Raw genomic sequence first — 24,343 nt, 5'->3', positions numbered from 1 at the left:
CACGCAACGTCATAAAACAGACATCAATGTAGTTTTTATTAAACTTAATAAGCGATGGCAGGAGTAGTATTAAGTTGCACATAGATAAACTTTGTGGACAATAGCACAAAGAATAAAACAATATTACCTTTGTTTCCCTTGCCTGTGGTTGTACGCATCATCACAATTTTACAGAAGTCAGCTGTTGACACGCTAGGGCAAAGGAGAGCGCCGAGCAAGTTCGGTGAAACAGCTGATTTCCTGATGTTCCATAGTTAGTTGTGAAATTGTCTGCTAGCCACTAACTTTACACGGGCATCAATCCGCAATCAGCGGTAGCACCAGTAGCCTATTACCATTGACTATATAAACACTTGTGTTAAAGTTTATATAGTCAATACTATTACTGAATTCGATACTATACAATATTGTGACAGATCTATGAAATGGAGAAAAACTTAAGGTTAAAAAAACGTGTCAACTTGCTGGCATGAATATAACTGGTGAAATTGAAGGTTTTATGACAATTGGGCACAGTTATAGACGTTAGAAATGGCTTTATAAAGTCACAAAAACAGATTTTAGAAGATATGGCTTCGTATTCTACAGTAGGCCTATGTTTTGAAATTCATGAATGCAAGTTCAACATAGTTTGATTTTTTAAATGTCTTCTTACTCATGACAAAGACAAATAACATGTGAAATGGGAGATTTTTGGACAGTTGGACACAGATATATACATTAATAATGGCTTTAGAAAGCCAGTAAACAGCTTTTAGGAGGATATGGCCGTTGCCTACTATATGTTTTGAGATTTATGAATGCAATCGTCATAGTTAGTTTAAAAAATGTCTACTTATTCAATACAAATAAATGGGTAAATTGGAGATTTTGCCCACAGTTCTAGACGTTAAAATTGCTTTAGAAAGTCACCCATAACGGCTTTAAGAAGGATATGGCCGTAGTCTACAGTGTGTTTTGAAATTCATAAATGCACATACTGGTACATATGATCGGACCATGGGAACGGGGGTTTATGGGGGCTTTTATGGGGTAAAAATGGGTTTTTCCCATTTTTGACCCAAAAAACATAAAATTTTGCAATTTCTCTCTAAACTATTTTGTAGAGCTTAAAAAAACAAATAACTTAGTATATTGAAGCGTTATAATGCGCCTAATGGTTACGGAGAAAATTCCAAAAAATTGTAAATTTAAAATTCCCATGTTATTCTTATGGAGAATAAGTAAACTGTTGTAGTTTGCTTGTTTATTAACATATTTTGCCCAAATTTGGAAAATGTTTTTATTTCTTACCAACTATTAACATTTTACATAAAAAACACTTTTACCCTCCCTGTTGCAGCAAACCTAAGTATGTTTTAAACTGATTCTATTTAAATAGGGAATAAATGTGATATTTTTAAGGAGACAAGTGTAAATCCATTCAGGGAAATGGAAATTCGCTTAGTCTGCAGGTTTGCTGCGGCGGGGGTATTTTAAATTGTAATATTTACGCCAACCCAAATTCAAATAGTAAATATTTTATTTCAACCAAGTCAGTAAATGTTTGTAGCAAACTGTTAAATTAGCAAACTTATTGACTGTTTACAGTTAACATTTTATGTCCTTCTCACTTTTAATATCTGACAACAGCTGGAGTTTCATAAAAATCTTTGTTTCCCATGTTAATCTTATGGAGAAACATGAAACTTTAAAGGACCCCAGGGCCTCACTCTCTAATTATTTCCCTAAAAAGAAAGTGTCCTGCACAACTTCACGTTACGATCTTTCCAATGACACCAAAAACATGTCAATCAGTTCAGTAGTTTCGGAGGATCAATTGTCACAAAAAACCTGCTTGCGTATTAAATAAGTAGCCTATATAGATAGAGATTTGTGATATTGTGCAAATGATAATTTATTTTTTTATATTGTTCAGGTTCAGTGGTAGAACATTATGGCTATGATAGATGTGTTATACTATAGCATCCATAAATTTAAAGAACCGGATTTTTATCAAACTGTGTTTTCTCCCATTGCAAATGCAAAGCTTAAAATTAAGTGTTTGCAGACGCTATCAGCAAGAAAAATCAGGGCTAGAGTGTTTTGGGACACTCTGGGAGTGATTTTGGTAGACTTTCTTGAACGTGGCCAAACAATGAACTCAGAGGTATAAGTTACTGCGAAAACTTGAAAAATTAAGACCAAAACAAGTGTCGTGAAGCAAATTTCCCATATACGGAATAAGCTATTACCGTAGGTCTCATGGTAAGACCTGGACCCCGGACCGATTTACTTTTTCGTTTTGAGGTCCCCAGAGGCCAAAAACACCATTCCTTCAAATTCATAAATACAGGGTGTTTCCAAATTGTCTGGACATATTTGGGGACTTGTTCCTTGAGCCAAGACAAACATAAAAGGCCATATAAGTATGGGTACTAAAATGCCTGGATTTCTGTTTGTGTTTTTTAATATTCAGTTATTTAATATCTTAGAAGTTTCTCAAGATAGACATACCAAAATTGGTATAAATGTGTATATTAGTAGGTAGAATGGGCTTACAGAGTATCGTTCCAATATCTCAAGCCGTTTCAATAGGCCTATAGCAGCCATTTAAAATCTTTAAGGTCAAATTTCATGAAAACTGTAAATATTAAGAAAATTGTTTGTCAGAACAAAAAGATAAAGAACTTAAATCCTAATAAAATGAGTTTGATCTGAAAAACAATTTTCTTAATATTTACCTTTTTCATGAAATTTGGCATTAAAAGTTTTTAATGGCCTCCATATTGAAACGGCTTGAGATATTAGGACGAAACTTTGTAAGCCCTTTTTACCTACCAAAATACACATTTATACCAATTTTGAAATTTCAATCTTGAAAAATGCTCAAAATATAAAACAATTTTTTAAAATCACAAACAGACCGACAAACAGAAATCTAGGCATTTTAGACCCATACTTATACGGCATTTTATGTTTGTTTTCGCCCAAGGGACAAGTTCACAAAATATTTACAGACAATTTGGAAACACCCTGTATATATATATATATTTATATATGTGTCAGTTAGCGCGATAACTCGAGCCAGATTTTGTTGAAATTCAGTATAAGCGTGTAAACCTACATTTATTCAAAGGAGTTCGCGAACCAGCATGATCGGACCATGGGCACGGGGGTTTTATAGGGTAAAAATGAGTTTTTCCCATATTTTACCCTAAAACATCAAATTTTGCAATTTCTTTCTAAACTGTTTTGTAAAGATTAACCCTAGCAGTGGCCAACCAGCGTAATACGCTCATTCGCCGTGACGCCTTAGAATGGCCATCAGTGTAATACGCTAGCATGGGCCAAAATTTTGAAATTTTTGACCAAAACGGTGAAAACACCGCTTATAAACAACTCTCATGTGAACAATATATATACCATTCGAAAGATCGCATTCTGAACTTTCATTATATTATAAACGAACCCTGTAGCTGGTATATAACAATGTCACGACGATTAGAAATCAAATGAATTTTTGGCGCGGCACAAATTTTGCAGCTGACACTTGGGAACTGTCAAAACACGACTTGTTTGGCATTACCCTGATCGGGTATTTTGGTCTTGGGATATTACAGGTGGCAGTGGCGGTTCCAAGGGGGGGGCTACAGGGGCTAAAGCCCCCCCCTTGGACCCGGGAAGAATAAATTTATACGTACGTTTCGTCCTTAAAACACGCAACGTCATAAAACAGACATCAATGTAGTTTTTATTAAACTTAATAAGCGATGGCAGGAGTAGTATTAAGTTGCACATAGATAAACTTTGTGGACAATAGCACAAAGAATAAAACAATATTACCTTTGTTTCCCTTGCCTGTGGTTGTACGCATCATCACAATTTTACAGAAGTCAGCTGTTGACACGCTAGGGCAAAGGAGAGCGCCGAGCAAGTTCGGTGAAACAGCTGATTTCCTGATGTTCCATAGTTAGTTGTGAAATTGTCTGCTAGCCACTAACTTTACACGGGCATCAATCCGCAATCAGCGGTAGCACCAGTAGCCTATTACCATTGACTATATAAACACTTGTGTTAAAGTTTATATAGTCAATACTATTACTGAATTCGATACTATACAATATTGTGACAGATCTATGAAATGGAGAAAAACTTAAGGTTAAAAAAACGTGTCAACTTGCTGGCATGAATATAACTGGTGAAATTGAAGGTTTTATGACAATTGGGCACAGTTATAGACGTTAGAAATGGCTTTATAAAGTCACAAAAACAGATTTTAGAAGATATGGCTTCGTATTCTACAGTAGGCCTATGTTTTGAAATTCATGAATGCAAGTTCAACATAGTTTGATTTTTTAAATGTCTTCTTACTCATGACAAAGACAAATAACATGTGAAATGGGAGATTTTTGGACAGTTGGACACAGATATATACATTAATAATGGCTTTAGAAAGCCAGTAAACAGCTTTTAGGAGGATATGGCCGTTGCCTACTATATGTTTTGAGATTTATGAATGCAATCGTCATAGTTAGTTTAAAAAATGTCTACTTATTCAATACAAATAAATGGGTAAATTGGAGATTTTGCCCACAGTTCTAGACGTTAAAATTGCTTTAGAAAGTCACCCATAACGGCTTTAAGAAGGATATGGCCGTAGTCTACAGTGTGTTTTGAAATTCATAAATGCAATCGTCATAGTTTAATTTTTTAAATGTCTATTTGCTCATGACAAACAACAGATGAAATGGGAGTTTATGGACAATTGGGCATGGTTTTAGGTGTTTAAAATGGCTTTAGAAAGTCACCAAACGGCTTTGAAAATTCAAATTCCGGACCCCCCTGCTTTATTGGTGGGTGCTCCACACCCCCCAAGCCCCCCCTTGACAAGGTCCTAGAACCGCAACTGACGGGTGGTACCACTGGATAGCCATTGATTTTATCTTCATTGTGGTATTGATATTTAGAACGAAATATTGATTGTACAACGGGTACGATTTTATGAAAACAGCTGTTTTTTAAATTTATAACAAATGGCCAACCAGCGTAATACGCTAGTACGGAAAATACAAATTACATACAGTGTAAGTTATTATTACTAGTCATATAATATGTCATTTTGAAGAGGAAGAAATGTAGCTTGTGATTGTGGCGCTCAGGGTTATTTCTGTCTGCTCACATGAAGACGACGGAAGAAGTTACTGCTCAAGTCTGTCTTGTAATCGCCATTGTGTGTTGTGTTTCAGTGAGTGTTTGCTCTCGTTATATTCACGATTTATTACTAAATCCGTTATTGTTTCAAAGTGTTAGTGTTAGTGAAGTGTGTGTGTGTGTGTATAACAGGAATCTTCATGCATATTATTATGCATAAATATTACTGAATTGTGTAAAATAGTGTTCATAAAAGGTTTGACATTGAAACCTTTAGTGAGGACGAGGAGGAGGTTGATGACCCCTCTAGTATCACCCCTCCTTGTTCTGATCAGCCCATTTTTGACATTCCACCCCGGCCATGTAAACCGAGTGTCATCCCCCAAACTTTCACCTGCTTGTTCCTGAAGTTGATTAAACACGGAGTTTTACCAGTCATCATTTTCAGTTATTTTTTAATTAAATTAGAGAATTTTGAGTGTGAAGGTGTTTTGTGAATGAAAGAAACAGTGTTTATTTATAAAACTATTAAATACATTTTGTTTTTATTGTATCCTATTAAAATATTTGCAACATATTTTGTTTATAACCTGCAAAAACATTTTACTTTAAAAATACTACCTGCATTTTCCACTAAAAGTGCTTTAAATATCAAGAATGTACATATTGTAAATAAATAGCAGATTGAAGTTAAATACTGTAAGTGAAGATACTACCTGGAATCAAGATAAGGTAATCAATGCAAAGTGACTAACCAACCCACCTTGGCCTAGGACAAGCTGGTACCTTGTTATCTCTTATCAGTTAGTTTTAACTTAATATTATTGCTAGGCATAAAGTCCTAGATATTGGCTCAAATATAGCCTGTGATTGCCAATTTATACCTAAAATACAGGTATTTAAACCAGTGTATGTTCTATTACACCTGAAAAATTTCCAAGAATAAATTGATGATATTTGTTAGGTTAGGTACCTAAATTCTTACCGCTGTTTACCTATACTTAAAGATGATTAACAAGCACACAGATTTCAAAAAGGATGATCTTATCTTTGCCAAAGTTCGGGGTCATTGTGCTTGGCCAGCCATCATAGATAAAATAGAGTTAAAAAATAATGTTAAAAACTATCACGTGACATTTTTTGGGACTAATGAAACAGGAGTATGTAAACAAAACGGTATTTCTCCGTATAGAGGAAGCAAAACTCTACTTAGTACTCTTAGTAGCTCACAGGAAAATAACCCCAGGTTTAGACAAGCTCTAGATGAAATTGAAAAAGCCTATAAATTACAGAAAAGTTGTTCAAGTACACCAAAGCAAAAAACTCCAACAGTTAAACCTAAGCCTACACCAAATACACCAGACACTGTTCTTAATCGTACAGAATTGAAAACAAGCGACTCAGAAACTGCTCAAACAGTAACAAATGATTCAAGTATACTAACAACCTGTCTGTCTGTAATGGAACCACAATTTATAACTGATGATTCTATTAAATCGTATTATGAGTTACTTTCAGACAAAGTTACTGAAAGAGAAATACTGCTGATGAATCCTATACTAACACAAGCAGTTAAATGTTTGGAAGAAATTGACATTCTAATTGAACCCCTTCATATGAAAAATAAATCTTATGTATTTTTCCCCATAAATGACTCAGTTGCAGATGAAAAAAGGGAGGCTCTCATTGGAGCCTTTTATTGCTTGAGAAAACAAATAACAACTGGTTCTACTTCGATTCAGTTGGGGAGTATAACTTGCATCATGCAGAGCAGGTCGTCCAGAAGATCTCACGACATTTAAGCTTGAGTGAACACTCAACCTTGAACAAAGTTATTGTTCCCCAACAACGTAACAATGTGGATTGTGGAATATTTGTCTTAATATTCACTATCCAGCGAATAGCTCAAGGTAGAATACAAGAGTTAAAAGGTAGCCCTAAAAACTTCTGGCCGGATGTAAAGGAGAGTGATGTCTTAACCAAGCGGGCACAACTGGCTTTATTTCTCCACAATTGCAACTCTAATGCACTAAGTCCCAACACCGTAGCCGATATGATGTTCAAAGCACCCATTTCATCCACACCAATCGTTAATCCAACATCTTTCCCTACAACCACTTCTACTGAAGATATTTCATTTAACACAGCTACAAACAATAACCATAAAAATGTAGTTAATCATGAAATGCAAAGTGAGAAATGGGAGAAACCAAAAAAAATATATAAAATAAACCAACACTCCAAGACTCAAAATTTTGCAAACTTCACTACCAACAATAAATATGACACGTTGGAAATCAATGAAAGTTTAGACTCGGACAAAGGTGTTGTTCTTCAAAGCCCACAACAAACGACACAAACCAATTTCAGAGGAGGGAAAACAAAAAGGTATTGGACTCATGAGAAGAAAGAAACAGATAGACACTCTTTTAAAATAGAATTGTTTTCTGACAGCCATGGAAAAGAACTCCCTGAAATGATTAAACAGTGTAGCAGAAGTGCAGTTACAGTTTGTGGTCAAGTCATGTCCGGTGCTACAACTGAGAAGATTTATAACCAAGCAAACAGATCTCGACATCAGTCATTAGTAATAATTGCTGGAACCGATGATGTAATCAAAAAAACAACCTCAAACATCTATAGCAATTTGGAAAAGTATCTGACACAACTAAGTAAGGATAAATCATCTGTACATATTACCACAATACCAAATCGCTATGACATAGGCTTAAATGATCCGCGTCATGATGATATCAACTTATTAAATAGTTATATCAGAGAATTAGCAATAAGAACAAACAAAGTGCATCTTATTGACCTGGATGAACTACAAAGATTTCATTTTACACGTCATGGACTACATCTAAATCATAGGGGGAAGAAAAAGCTATCATATATCATTATAAATTCTATTAGGCCTAACAAAGAAATATCAAACATAAGAGGAAAAGTCAACCATAGTCTACCTCCAATAAGTATAATTCAGACAAGCATGAAAAGCATGATTAATAAATTTCAAAACGACGAATCTGTTGGCTTTGCTCACACCATATCTGCAGACCTGGAACATGAAAGGAGTCTAAGTGCTGGTGTGGCAGTTACCTTCCGTAAGGAGTTTGGTAAACCATTGCCCTCAGACTGCCTAAGCAGTCACCTAGCTTATCAGAAGACTAATAAGGGAGCTAGTGTCTTTAGCTTAATAACAAAACCAAAATACTATCTTAAACCTACAAACTACGATTACGACTATGCTTTCCAACAGTTAACTGAGGAATTCAAGAAGAAAAACCTTAAAGTGCTTATTTGCTCTGCAATGGGTTGTGTGAGGGATCAGGTGTGGCCAGATCACTTCATCAGGACTCTGGTTCAATTTCAAGAGGCAACCAAAGCATCTGTGCAAATAATCTGCTACCATCAACACTCGAACCGCCCATTACACAATGGTGTTCCCTACCAATACTTCATCAAACGCTTACAGCAAGTTATTGATCATCATCATGAGCAGGAGTCTTCACCAGTTAATCAAGAACTTCAATTGGCTTCAGTTACTAGGACTAAAATTGTAGAGGAATCCATGGAACACTCATCTGCTATGGAAACATCCTTAAGTAGCCCATTAAACGATGACGTGTCAACCCCTTCAGCTTGTAGAACCTCTACTTCAGACTTGAGATCACCAGGATCAAGTAGCTGCTTCTTTTGGCCCAAGGAAAATGAAAAAATGACCCAGCCTGTGGAGGAGTCACCAGCGCCTGTGTCATGTGATGGGGGGCTGTCTGTCAGGGGTTGTGATAGTGTTGGTGCAGTGAATGAAGTACCTTTAAATTGCCAATTGTTCACTCCTGTCTTGAAATCCCTACCCCTAACCTGTGATTCTATTAATACATCATGTCATAATGTAACCACTTTTTTAAGAAAAATAGGCCAAGATCTAGCAACCAATTAACACATTCTGTAAACAGCACTCAAAACTTTCTAATTCTTCATCAAAATATTCAAAATTTATCAACCCGTATAGGCATTTTGGAAGTAAACTTGGATGAAATTAAGCCAGATATTGTTGTTCTAACAGAAATTAACATGAAAGAGACAGATTTGTTTAATTTTAAACTGAAAAATTATAAAATAGCATCCTATTGGACCAGATCTTCAACCACTGGGGGTGGTGTTCTAATACTTACTAGTAACTATGTAAATTTTAAAACAGTACATAAGGAATTCAAAAACTTATTTTGGAGAAAGAATTTGAGTGCTGTATGACTGAAATCATACTAGATGGTATGTCGTTTATATTGTTAGGGTTATATAGAACTCCTGAATATAAATATATCCAACCTTTCTTAGCAAAACTGGATATTACTCTAGATTTATTAACAAAAAGGTTCAAGAACATCATATTAGCAGGTGATATAAATATTAATGTTTTAAATCATGATAATGTGTACCATCAATTTTTAAATATCATAAATATATATAACATGTCTTATAGGGTTGACTTTCCAACTAGGATTACTGATAAATCAGCTACTGCAATTGATAACTTCATTACCAGCATTTTTGAAACAAAATTAAATGCCTCCATAGACAAAAAGAAATAAATATAGACTGTCAGCTGTGCTGCGGTTAGCATATATTCCGGCGCCGACCGCTAGGGGTAATGTGTAGTTACGGCGCACACCGCTGCAGCATCAAGCGCTAGCGACCGTTTCCATAACAACTTCGTAGTTGGGAGTAGTGTTGCCAACTTTGGAGGAATTCCCCGGAATTGGAGTTTACTGACTTATTTAATAATAAGCAATAAATTTATTTAAATGCCATTATTTATTGTATTTTTTTTTAAACATATATTTGTTATACTTTTGTAGTTTCATTACAATGATTCAAAGTTTTTATTTACTAATCCATAATTTTAGCAAGTGGTTTATTGGAAGTTTTTGTTTCATATTTGCAAGGTCAAAATCTAATTAACCAGGGTGTCTAGTAGTCGGTGAAAACGGGAAAGTCAGGTATTAGTATTGATTTTCAAAATGGTCTTACAACGTTGGGATCTAAAGTTGGGTTAAAAAGTTGTCTTTATTTTGATATCAAAGTCGGGAAATTTAATGATTTTACCGCGATCGCGCTAGACAACGATCACGTTTCCGTGACGGCGCAAGACGATGATGATGTCTACACGACTGCGGGAGATGTTCTTAAACCGCGACCGTGCTAGACGACGTTTTCGTGACCGCGGGAAAAATGATCACGTCTTTTCTACGATCACGCAAGACGAAGACGATACGATGATTTCTACACGGCCGCTGAAGATGTTCACGATTTTGCGGCAATCGTGGACGACGATGACGTTTCGGGACCACGGCATTCAATGATGATGTCTACACAGCCGCAGAGGATGTTCATGATTTTGACGCGATTGTAGAAGACGATAATAGCTATATAGTAAGCATTTCGTTTGCAAGAGTGGTAGTGCTGGTAACAGCTGGCGAGTAGTCGACGATGAAACCGAATAGAATACCGATAACCGATATCGAATGGCGATAACGCTCTAGCGGCAGATCGCAAAACCTTTCTTTGACAGTCTATATTTACTCTATTGTCTATGATGTCTCAGGCGTTATTACTCATGTATCTGATCATGATGCTCAATTGCTTGAAATACAAAATGTTAACAGTACAAACAAAAAGGTAATGAAGAGGTTATGCAGAAAGTATACTGAAAATAATTTTAAAATGTTCCTTAGGGACTTAAGTAATGAACACTGGTATGATGTTTATCAATCTTCGGTGGATGCAAAATTTAATGTCTTTATGTCTACTTTCAGTCACATTTTTAACACTAATTTCCCCAAAATGATGTGTGTAGAAAAAGTATCAAATATATGTAAATGGAATTCAAATGAAATAATAAGGAAAAAAAGTGAAATCCAGGAACTAGTAACATATACTAGAGCAAAAAGGAATTCACTGTTATATAAAACAATAAAAGTAAAGAAAAAAGAGTTAAAGGAATCCATAAACAGTGCTAAACAAAAATTTTACCAAAATAAATTTAGAAAATCTAGGAACATAACAAAGACTACATGGAATATAATAAAAAATGAGATTTCACTAAAATCAAAACAAACTGTCCCCTCCAAAATAATCTTAGTTCAAAATGATAACCAAATATCAGATCCTGTTGCTGTGAGTAATGTTTTCAACAATTTCTTTACAACTGCTGTTGAAAAGCTTATTTTGCCAAACATTGATTCAACATCAAATTACAACATTTTCACCCAAAAAAAGTGACTACCATGACAAACGTTTTTAAATTTGAAACAATAACAGAAGACCATCTTAAAAAAGTCGTGCTGTCATTTGAAAATAAAATTTCTTCTGGGCATGATGAAATACCAATTACTCTAATTAAAAAATCACTACTTTTCATATCAAAACCATTAACACATTTAATAAACTCCTCTCTCATTTCAGGCATATTTCCATCCAAATTAAAGTTGGCTAAAGTTATTCCCATATTTAAAAAAGGTAATCCTAAAGATCCATCATGCTATCGTCCCATTTCAATTTTACCTGCCTTTTCCAAAATTTATGAGCGTATAGTTTATATTCAGCCGTCTAGATATCTTGAAATCAATCAGTTACTGGACAAAGAGCAACATGGCTTTCGAAAAGGAAAATCCACAGTAACAGCTGGTATAGAATTTATAGAGTCTATAATAAATGCAATTGATAAAGGGAAAAAGGTGGTAGGAATATTCTTAGACCTCAGTAAAGCCTTTGACAGTGTGTCGCACAATAAATTAATTAACGTTTTAAATGAACTTGGAGTCCGTGGTAAAGAACTTAAATGGTTTGAATCCTACATTAAAAATAGACACCAGTTTGTTTAAGTGGATGACATCATAGAACATTATAAAATAAACTACATTGAAAAAATTCAATCACAGCATCAGACACTACGATATGGAGTCCCCCAGGGATCGATCCTGGGCCCTCTACTATTTCTTTGTTATATTAGAGGTTTGCCTGGGACTATTCCTGGGAGTGACGGATCCATGTGTCTGTATGCTGATGATTCTAATATCCTGCTAAATGGAAATTCTAATTCTGAAATTGAAACATCTTCTTCAAAAAATCTTCAAGTAACTCATGAATTTTTAAAAGAAAAAAATCTTCTTATAAATGCAAATAAATCAAACTTCATATATTTTTCAACCAAACAATCAACAACAAAATTTGAAGCAAAAATTTTTATAAACAATGACAAGATAGACCAAGTTGAACAGACTAAATTTCTTGGTTTAATTATCGACAAAAATCTTACATGGGACAATCACGTTAAACATGTTGTTAAAAAATTGACTTCTGGTGTATGTGCTTTAAGACAGATGTCTCAGGTCTGCAGCATAGACACTTTGAGGATAATATACTTTTCATTACTGCATAGTCACATAGCTTATGGAATATCTATTTATGGAGCAACATCAAAGACCAATTTGGATTCTATCCTTATCAAACAAAAGAGAGCTATTCGTCTAATGATGAAACTGCAAAGAAAACAATCAGCTAAGAGATATTTTAAGGAATTACAAATCCTAACGGTGTATAGTCTGTATATATATGAAGCATCTGTCTATGCAAAACAAATTCAATTGTCATCCACTTCAAGCAATACTGGTGACTATAACACTAGGTTTAAAATTAACCTACCCCGACATAAATTGGAATTTTTCAAAAAGAAAACTTATTATTCAGGTTTGATTTTTTTGCAACACCTGCCGGCTTATATAAAGACGGAAGACAATTTGAATAAATTTAAAAGAACACTAAAAGACTTTTTAATTAAATTTTCATTTTATTCCATAGAAGAATTTTTAAACAATAAAAATTAGTAGCTTACATAATTTGAACTCCATAGCAAAATTAGGGGAACAATTTAAATTTTCACAATGATTAGTAATACTTTTTCTTTTCTGTGTATATTTTTACTTAAGCCAAGAAAATGGGTATATGTTTTTTATTTTAATAACTGCTAATGTTATTGTGATTGCAATAGTGTTATATTTTTAATATATTCAATTAGAAATTCTTCACTTATCTTAATTGTATATTTTAATTTAAGCACTTTGTAATATGTAGTTATATGTATTTATAGCCTATTTGACTCTATTCAATACATGTTATTTTGGGTATATGTTTTTTATTTTAATAACTGCTAATGTTATTGTGATTGCAATAGTGTTATATTTTTAATATATTCAATTAGAAATTCTTCACTTATCTTAATTGTATATTTTAATTTAAGCACTTTGTAATATGTAGTTATATGTATTTATAGCCTATTTGACTCTATTCAATACATGTTATTTTATGTATAACTAGCTGTACCCACGGGCTTTGCCCCGTTTTACTTCATAAGTAAGCTCGTTCGCATGGCTCAATCACGTCCTTTTTGGTTGCAAATTAGCTGTACGGTAGTCATAAATTAAAATAAAATAGTGCTGAACCCTGTTGGTAATCCTTGTAACTTAAATGCTATTGCACATCATAGAACAGAACCAACTTGTTTAATTGAAACAGCTGTTAATATTCATTAATTCCATTTAAATATGAGTACTCATAAGGTTAACATGGGAAACTCCAGAGCCACTGGGGCGGAGCCCGAGAGTCGGATCAGAATAAAAATAGCTTAGTTTTCCTATTTAATGCCTAAAGAATCAGTGTACCAAATTTCAGCCTCCTAGGTAAATGGGAAGTGGGAGAATTAGTGATGAGTGAGTGAGTGAGTGTGTCAGTGAGGGCTTTGCCTTTTATATATTTAGATGAATAAAGAATGATTTGATTTGATTTGAACTTCTGTTGCCCCGCCCCCAGTGATCCAGTCTCTGGAAAATCCCTCTTGTGTAACGGTACCCTGTGATGTGGCCCCACAAACTAATCCAACACCCCCACCTACAAAACCAACCCCACAGTGTTTTGTGCGAATGATGGCCAGGTCGCAGGGCCAAGTAATAGAGTAAGCATTTATGAGGCTTATAGGGCTAAAGTATTGAGCAAAAAAAGTGCCCCCGTTACCCCTCCATCTGAAAGGCCACCTCCACTGAGAGAAATCCTACGTCCAAACAGACACGAGCTAAATGAGGCCATATCCTCAATGGTCCATGAGGAAAGTGACGTCGAAGATCTTTATGACTATTCCTCGGGCAGTGGACTCTGACGATCTAGACACAACCGACAGAGGAAATTTCAGGCCTGTTTGGTATAGCCGCAATCTGTTTGGTGACGACCCTAGGCCTAGGCCTATCCGTGTACAGCCCCCTAGGCCTAGGAAAAGACCCACCAATCCGCTTATCATGAAAGACAATACGAGGCTTGAGAAAATTGGCACAGGCCCGCCACCCAAGGTCCCCAGGGCAGCCACCCCTCAAGTTGAAGCCCCTGATCACCAACCAGCACCTGAACCAGCTCCGCAGGGAGGACCGTCGCGGCAAGAGCTGCCTACAGAAGCGCCGTGGGTGAGGGTATATCCGCCTGAGCCGCCAGTGGACGTGAGTTCTAAATTTACAGTAGCAAATCCTGGACCAACTTGTGAAGTATTCAAAAACCTTTTGCATTACTTCTTCCTTTTCTTCACTGGGGCCATGTGGGACATGTTTGTCAATGAGACAAACTTGTATGCCCACAGGAAAATCAACCATCTACAAAGAACTGGATTGTTGTCCCCGCAATCCCGTTTTCGCAGATGGATGGATATCACAGTGGACGAAATGAAGAAGTACCTAGCGCGTTTGTTGTCTATGGGAATAACCCGTCAGAAGAATTTCACCAACTATTGGAGTAATGACCATACACTTCATATTTCGTTTTTCTGCCAAACCATGACTCTTCGTAGATTTCAGCTCATAACATCCATGCTTCATTTGTCATCTCGGGTCTCTCCACCCCGGATATATAAGGATATGATCCTTGGGTGAAGATTCGCAATTTCCTTCAAATGATGAATGGAAGTTTTAAAACTTATTTCATCCCAAATCAGAACGTATGTATTGATGAAAGTTTGGTGGGTATGAACTAACGTACTATTTTCATACAATACATGCCAAACAAACGCCACTCACGGTTTGGCATTAAAAAGTTTGAGTTGTGTGATTCCAAGACGGGTTACGTCCTTCAGTCTGTGTTGTACTCTGGTAAATACTTTTTGTCTGCTGGTTCTGATCCCTTCACTCAGAAAGTTGTTACGTACGGTACCTGATGGGGAAAGTTGGTTTACTGGACAAAGACTATCATCTGTTCACTGATAACTTCTATACAAAGATCGCCTTAGTCCGTTGGTTGAGCCAGAGAAACACCTTTTTGACCAGAACTGTCAAAAAGCGGTCTAAAGATCTTTCTAAAGTCGCCTTGGATACAGTGCTACAAGTTAGTGAGACTTGGTACTTTAGAAGGATGTTTGATGCTTTGGCATCAGTCCTCCTTGTGAAGTTCAAAGAGCGTGAAACCAGGAAACCGGTTCACCTAATATCAAATTGTATGCATGCCCAAGACGTCGAAGTTACCAGTCAAGGAACTAATCACGTCTCAGTAAAGCCAGTGACAATCAAGGTGTACAACGAGTTCCTGGGTGGAGTCGATTCTATGTTGATTAACAACAATGCATGTAAACGTCACTATTTACGTATAAGCATATTTACAGTATTTGCTTTTTGGAAATGCAGCATTGCTTTGTCATTTGCATTATTTGTTACCAATGAAGCTGCACGACCATATGAACGAGGCCCGAATAAAAGCCAGCTTCACTACAAGTAAATTCCACTAAGTTACACCTAACATTCCGAAGAGAGATTATATTTACAACTTTATGTAATTGATAAGGCTGAGACAACTGACATCTGCATGTCTAGGAATTCCAGCTTTAACAGTAACCCGCCACGATCAATTTCTCAAAACTATGCTAGAGGGTTATTCATTGGCACAACAATACGCTATGATGAACCATGTGACACAGGAAAAAAAATCAAAATTAAGGGTGGACCTTCCTTTGAAGTAAAAACGTAACTTCTCAACAAACGAATATTTTTTTTCAAATAAAAGCATTGATTTTATATCCTTTACACTGATGAAATCACGGAAGTTTTTACCAAAAAGGATTCACCAGTAGGATTTTAATACTATTTAGAGGTTCTTCCAAAAGAAGAGACACCAGTTAACATAGTTATAATAACTCCGATGACTTGCGGTATGGAAAATATTTTGTAACTAACGCAATTGTCATAACTGTTTTTACACTCAATTCCTCAAATTAAACAATGCTAAATGCTCAAAATTTGTAAAATTTTACTCTATTTATTTATCCAAGTTAAAGATGAATTAGTTCAAGCCCTGAAAGTAACCGTCTATTTCGACAGGTTTCACCTAGTATGTCTTATTTATGGAAATATTATAAGCCTAATTAAAATTTAATCAGACAAGTTGAAATTTGCTTAATCTGCAGGTTTGCTGCGGCAAGGGTATTTTACGACAACGCCCGTCCACATACCGCCAATCGTACCAGAGAGTTATTGGATGGTTTTGGATGGGAAGTTTTCAATAATCTCTACAGTCCAGATTTGGCGCCGAGTGACTACCATGTGTTTCCAGACGAGGCTCGCTACGCAACGCATTGACACTGACGCTGAATTCCATGCCGGTGTAAACCAGTGGTTAAACTCACAGGCGGTATATTTATTTAAAGAGGGCATTGAAAAGCTTGTACCACGCTTATAAAATTGCCTTAATTTTAATGGTGATCATGTAGAAAAATAGCCTTAGGTTTGGCTTCAAAATGTATATAATAAATTCTTTTTTCATCTTGTATATGGTTTATTTCAAAACATCCGCTACTTTCTGGACAGCCCTCGTAATTATTAAGTGTATCCGAGCCTTAATCCAAAGGTTTTTGAGCATACTGTTCAACTAAGTAAATAATTGAAAATGTTACTTACCCTTGGTGTATAGCTTTAATCTGTGTTGTACAGATGTTATAGCACCTAAAACTGACAACCTATTCACTCTAGACTTTATATTAGAGGCTGTGCCAAATTCATCTGCCAACATTTTACTGACTCTTGATATTTGGTCCTTTGGGGGGATGATCAGTGAAATCATAGATGTTCCATTGCTGTAATAAAATGACAAACCATTATTTAGGCTTAATTAATGTAACTTAATTTAACTTTAATTTAACACTAAGCCTAGGCCTACAAACAACTAAAGTTTAATTCTCCAACCAATCAAGCAATGAGCAATTTGAATGTTTATAGTAAACTGCATCATTTCATCTGTAAACTACATCCTTGATAGGCCTAACCTGTAGAAATTCATTACAAGGAATGTAGTCATAATACAACCAGCTTCAAAAATAGGGTTGACAATTCCTTCCACAGGCTTAGTGAAAACTAAGGATGCCTTTTCAGTTATGGCACTGAATCTTTACAATAAGCTCCCTGATCTAATCAAACTTCTTGAAGGCAACCAGTTTGCTTCAAACCTTAAGAGACATATGAATGAAAAGGCCTAGACTACAGGTTAAGTGAGTTTTACGATGACAATTTTGGCGTCCAAAGACCATTGTCCACGCCATCAGTGGGACACACGTATAACTTTACTCCATTGGAGAAATTTTATTAATATTGTAAAAATATATAGCCTACATAATTGCTCTTTGACAATGCTTATCCAATACATTTGGTCTCAAGCAAAAGAGGAGGTAATGAAGTTATAGGCACTAGAAGACTTAAAGCCTACAGTAAACTCCCTCTTATCCGATCACCTTTTAACCGGACGTCGGTTGAACCGGACTACACTCGGCAGAAATGACATCTCTCTAACTGGGTAATTTTTACCAGCACATTGGTTTAACCGTACTAGATCAGCAGGAAGTGAAATGAAATGAAAATCCTTTATTTCAACAGGCAAAGTTAGGGCCACATGGCCCTTTCTTACACTTAACCTGCCATGGGCGGTACTGAAACGACTGTTCTCGTGGCAAATATTTGAGACCAGTGATCACGGGTCTATATACAATGCTCTCCTAAATTTAAGTTGAATATCACAGTAAACGGTCCGTTTTAACGAGTTTTTGGGGACATTGGATTAACCGGAAAAACCGTTATCCGGACCGGCCTCGGTCCCGAGGAGTCCGGATAAGAGGGAGTCTACTGTTTTTAATTTGGATATGAATTTGAAATTGCAAGCTTAAAGCTTATTTGTAACTAGGTTAAATGAAGACTTAATGAGTAGGCTGGTAACTTTTTAGTCCTAGGCATTTAGTTATTTTTATAAATTAACCAATGAGAAATACGTTAAGTTAGGTAATTCATTTTTAGTCCAAGTCCTCAATCGTTAAGTTAACTCAATCGTAAGTTAAACAAAATTAAGGACTTACAGGCTACAGAAAAAAAAACACATGGGACTTGGCTGTAAGCCAATTCAAAGCTTTCCAATCTTAAGTTCGTATACATCACTTGTGATCATGTAAGAAGGTGCAAGGGGACTCAACGACCATTCGGACTCATGAAAACAAGGCCTCGTAGGTTAGGCCTACAGTTACAATTCTGCAAAGCGACCTCAAAAAAAGGGACTGCAGATCGTTCAAAAGGGAGCATAATTCCTCAGGTATAGGCCTACAAGTTAATTCATCAATAAAAGGTTTAAATTACCTGTATCTGTCAAGTGATCCTGGTTTGTAGTTGGTTGACTACAGCTGTTTCATGTTAATATTAACACATCTTCAGGTCAAATTGTTGCATCGATTTATTCCATAGAATGGTCGTCATAAGGTTTAAAGTTCACAAAAAATAACACATACACGTACACAAAACATTTAACACTGATTGGCAAAAACACAAAACGAAAAAGCGCGTATTTCGTTTTGTGTTTTGGCCAATCAGTGTTATATGTTTCGTGTACGTACGTACGGTATGTGTTATTTTTTATGAACTTTAAATCTTATGACGACCATTCTATGGAATACGGTAAATCAATGCAACAATTTGACCTGAAGATGTGTTAATATTAACATGAAACAGCTGTAGTCAACCAACTACAAACCAGGATCACTTGACGGATACAGGTAATTTAAACCTTTTATTGTAAAAACCAGTGATCCAGAGGCTATACAATAAAAATTAATTCATCAGCAAATGTTTCATTGACTTCTGGAGCAATTGGCAGTAGCAACGATAAGAGCCCCGTGGGGCCCCCCCGCAAGCTTGTTCGTCGGGCCCTCCTCCCAATAATCTTATTATCACATGTATGTAAAGTAAGTATTATCACGTGTATTACCAATTAAAAACTTGCACTTTAGCTTGGCATGGCATCTCCCGAGGGACCAAGGTGACATCATTGTCTACCATGATCGCGGCAAAATCATAGCCTACTTCCCGTAGTCATGGAAGAAACATTTATTATCATAGTTTACCGGGATTGCAACTACACCTATGAAATAATTGGATAACAACATCATCGTCTCCCGCGTTAAAGGTCCAATCCCTAATATCTCCCACGACCCTTAGTGGCGAGAAATTATTTTTTCCACAATAGCGGCAAAATTCTAGATATATATCTCTCGCGGAAAAAATAAAAGTCATTATCGTCTTCCGCAATCACAGCAAAATATTGAACATCAACTGCGGCCGCAGAAACATCATCATCGTCGCCCACAAGAAAATGTTCTCGTCGATATATGCGATCGCGGCAAAAGCGTAGGCCTATTCATTCAATTTCATGAGCTTGATCCTCGCGGACAAGAACAAGCTTTTACTTTTAATTTGACATTAGCCTATTGTATTGAGTAGGCTAAACTGAGAAAATCGGCTCGAGATTGATTTTCTGACTTTGTGCTTGATCTCTCTTAAAGCTTGTAGGCCAGGGCTCTGCTCGGCTCTAAAATCAAAATTATACAGGGTGTTTCAGTAAAGCATCGGGCTATGCAGATTCAGATTCTACATGCAAAAATCAGTCGAAAATGTAGAATAACTTTTTTTCAATTTCGGCTTAGTTTAACCGTAATCCGCCATTTTGTATTTTTTTTTTTATAATTAATAGGTATCTCAAAAGCCCTTAGGGATATTTTAATAAGACTTGCTATAAACTTTAAGTCTACAGGTAGGCCTATAAACATTCTCCAAAAATATCATTGATCAGGCTCATCAAATTTAAAAATGGCGGCTATTTAAAATTTTGTATTAATGGCTGGTTTTCATGGAATTTTACTTTACAAATTTTAAATGGCCGACATTTTGAAATTTGACGAGCCTGATCAAAGATATTTTTGGAGAATATTTACACCTGTAGACTTAAAGTGTATAAAAAGTTTCATAAAAATATCTCCAAGGGTTTTTGAGTTATTAATTATAAAAAAAAAATACAAAATGACGGATTACGGCTAAACTAAGCCGAAATTGAATAATGTTATTCTACATTTTCGACTTATTTATGCATGTAGAATCTGAATCTGCATAGCCGGCTATGCTTTACTGAAACACCCTGTATAAAAATTAACAATTTTTAAAGCAAACCGATTTTTAACGATCTCATTTGGCAGAGGCCCATAGGTAAGTAACATTTTTTACGTAACTCAAAGTAAACAAATCTAAAGCGCGAGGTAAACAAATCTAAAGTGCATCCTCCTAATAAGGTAGTACGCTAAGAAATGAAATGAAATGAAAATTCTTCTTGAAATAGCTTTATGAAAGAGTGGAATTATTTATTAGCTAGTGTCCTAGCCACCTAGGTTAGTTCGCCGATTTAATTGTAAAAACATTGTCAAGTTCATTTAGTTGAATCAGCATAAAAAGGCCCTTTATGGTGTGACCTGTCGGGGGCTAGGAGGATTAACATTACCTCTGTTTTATCTTCCAAGGCCAGGGGCCACATTAGTTCTGAATTCAGCCGTATTATAGCGCCTTCTCACAGTACGAGGACAGTTGATGCAGCCTGCATGACTGATATCGATCGGTCAAGGAATAGTATTAGTATAGCTTTTGTAAACTAAGTTAGGCTACTTGTGCTAACTTAGTGTTTTTAAATACAGATTAAAACATATATATAGACCTACGTCATAAAAAACTTATGGGAATTCTCATATAAATATTGTTATGATAGGGGGCCCGTGTGGCTGAACTTTTTGCACAATCGCAGGCCTGTGTCCCCGTGAAATTTCCTGAAAAATCCCGGTCAAGGCTCACGGGCCCCCCTAGCTCGCGGTCCCCCTGCACTGCAGCCGCCACTAGCACTTAGACGATAACTTATGCCTATCTGTGGACAGGGGTTCTAAGTCATTAAGTACAGTAGGCCCAGGCCTATCAAAATTAGAGAATAGGCTAAGTTAGGCTTCTAGTTTAATCACAGAGGATACGCGTCCCGTAACTGGGCGTGGATTAGGTGTCCGGCAGTGACGTCACCGGGTTGTGGGGGCCCGGAACACCATTACCACAACGATACGATGCACAGCCATTGGTGTTCGTGGTGTAGTGGATAGAGTGTTCGGTCGATAAGCAAGAAGTCCCTGGTTTGAATCCCATCGGTAACTTTAACTTTTTGACAAAGATTTTGCTTTAAATGCCATTTCTTCTTAACTGTAAGTTAACCCTCCAAGTGTCCATAGTTTAGGCCTTAATGTCCACCTATTTTTGGCGCATTTGCAAGGTTTTATTAAAACGGATCTGAGAAGCTTAAAACAATGTTAATTCTAATGTTCTATATACCATTTTGTTTGGAAAATCATGGGCTTCAATATTATATATAAAACATAAGGAACATTTAAAAAAAAAAAAAAAATTTTTAGGTAAAAAAAATATAATTTCGAAAATTTTCAAAAAAAAAATAAGTTCGCGCTCAATGAAATTGTATAAATTATAGGCCTATAAATATTTGAAAATAGCCACTATGTTCTAAATTTTATGAGGATTACAAATATATAATAATATAAGGAAGTATATTTGCAAATAAATAAGTTATGGGCAAAAAACTGATTTCAGTACATAGCGTTTAGCTAAGAATGCATAGCCTAACCATAGCTAGGAATCTGGCTGATAATTTACATCAATATCACTACCTACTTCTTCAGGATCATCAACCAGCACTTCAAAACCACTTAAATCTTCTTATAATGCACCACGTATATCACTACTTTTGATTTTTAACACTAAAACAATGATAAACGTAATAAAACACATCAGTCATCGGTCCGGGGGAACCTAGCTGTTTACAAATACACGCACGTCAGCTGTCTGCTACAATATTTTCGGAACTAAAATGAATAGCGCTTAGGGACAGACCTCTGGAGAAAGCTTAGAATATTACGGAAAGAACGATACCTAACTCGATCCAGTTTAATCCGATTCAGTCAGTCATAGAGCCTTCGCCGTAAACGATGTCTGCGTGTCGAAAAATCGACAAGTAACACTACACAAAGTGTGCTGCTTGTCGAATTTTCGTCAAGTAACACTGGGAGGGTTACCTTAGGCCTACATCTTTTGTTAGAATTTTTGGCATTTCTAATTTTATTTTATGAACAGAATTTAACCATCATTCGATTTTTTCTTTATCAGCAAGTTTGGTTGGTTAGGTTGGGTAACTGCCGGACGAACAATCCACGTCCGGTTACCGGACGCGTATCCTACTCTGCGTAGTTTAATACCATAGACCTAATGTGAATATTTTATTAACATACGTTGTCAGACTGGTTAAAATCATAGGCACTGAAAACTTAAGGTTAAATTAGGCTATTAGTTTGTATTGCTGTATAGACTTAATGGAATTGCTTAGGCCTACTCACCCTCTTGCCATTTCCAGACTTTTTATCAATTTCTTTATTTTCCATATTTCAACGTTCCTGTCAGAGGATGTTTCTTCAGAAGAGTATGAAGACATGATGAAGTATTATCAAATACGTACAGGTAATAATGGAGTATAGTTCTTAACAGATTGATGCAAACCCCTCACCTTGAACCAGATTTGTAAAAATAGGTTAAATCTTAGCAAATAACTGATTAAATGCTCATGAAGGGACACCAAAAATATTATAGTACAATTCTTGTCTTAGAGACTGTATAATGTAAATAGTTTTAGCTTATAAAGTTTAAAAACAGGGTCTTTGCAATGAAAACCAGTTATTTCCGGATACACTAACCACTCAGACACGTATCATAGGAAACGATATAATTGTGAAGCTTAAATTTATAATGTACGCTTGATACATAAAAACACATTTCTAAGACTCTAATTGTTGAGAGGAATTCGCACACTAATAAATATTTCGCAAGCCATGTGTTTGACACACGCACACGACGTTTCACTCATACAAGTCAGTAAGAGGGTTTCTTCCAAAAGAGCGAGCTATTATTGACGTCACCAAATGTCCTGTTATATGATGCATCGCTGCCTCCATGATCGAAAACTAGTCTATACCTACGTACTTCCGTTACTTTACGTAATATGATGGGAGTTATAGTTTTTCGAATGTCTTACAATCATCCCTTAAGAGTATCGCCATAGATAAAACATACTCCCTTATTTTGGTTAGTCAATGGTAAGGTTGGGTAAGGAAGGTAAGGACTGTTTTATTACCATTTACCATTTAGGCTACCATCCGGTGTCTTTTCCACAATCCAAGGATCGGGGAATCGTCAAACTTCTTCCTGGGACCAGGGTAAAAATGGGTTTGTAGGCCTTCATGTCTCAGGTGTTGGAAAGTGTCGGAGACTGTGTAGTATGGCCTATCTAAGTAATTGTTTTAGTTTGCTATTAAAAATTGGTGACAGGTTCTTTGACGGTTTTTAGTTGTGGTGATAATAAATTGAAGAAGTAAGAGCCAGGAGGACTATTATTGAATTTCTGCAATCGATGCTGTGGAAAGTCTATGTTATGTGTGTTGCAGAGGTTGTATGAATGTTGTTCTGATCTTAGGATAGGTGTTGATTTTAACCAAACCCAACCAAACTTGCTGATATGAACAAATATTGTTGACAGAAAGTTAGTGCTGCCAGCGGGATTCAAACTCAGCACCTACGGAATATCAGCCCGACACGCTATCAACTACACCACCGAGGCTGATGGCTTAATACCGAATCGTTGCGGTAATGGTGTTCCCTCAAGAGGAGATCTGACAGCTGAAGTCTTCGAAGGCTCTTCTTTACCTCCCTTGATTAAATACCGGCCGCCAACC

The 24,343-nt window shown here is 36.2% G+C and overlaps 1 protein-coding gene across 2 annotated transcripts in view; it reads right to left on the bottom strand.

Annotated features, from left to right (window-relative positions):
* LOC128985575 (eukaryotic peptide chain release factor subunit 1) overlaps positions 1-23,520 on the bottom strand; it is a 51,653-nt gene extending 28,133 nt beyond the window's left edge. Inside the window, exons 1-2 of one of the 2 annotated variants that reach the window (XM_054405200.1) lie at positions 22,955-23,520; positions 17,118-17,293 (exon numbers count right to left, since the gene is read on the bottom strand). In XM_054405200.1, the coding sequence (XP_054261175.1) occupies positions 17,118-17,293; positions 22,955-23,049 (271 nt within the window). In that variant the 5' untranslated portion in view covers positions 23,050-23,520. The remainder of the gene's footprint in view (positions 1-17,117; positions 17,294-22,954) is intronic. The other variant, XM_054405191.1, reaches the window with a different exon arrangement.
* Positions 23,521-24,343: the final 823 nt, after the last annotated feature.

Source organism: Macrosteles quadrilineatus, unplaced genomic scaffold, assembly GCF_028750875.1.
Source record: "Macrosteles quadrilineatus isolate MER2022 unplaced genomic scaffold, UCM_ALF_1.0 Scaffold_1__1_contigs__length_201487025, whole genome shotgun sequence".
In the NCBI taxonomy this organism is placed as follows: Eukaryota; Metazoa; Arthropoda; class Insecta; order Hemiptera; family Cicadellidae; genus Macrosteles; species Macrosteles quadrilineatus.
Note: the sequence above shows the minus strand (reverse complement) of the source record. Positions and strands in the feature narration are given on the sequence as shown.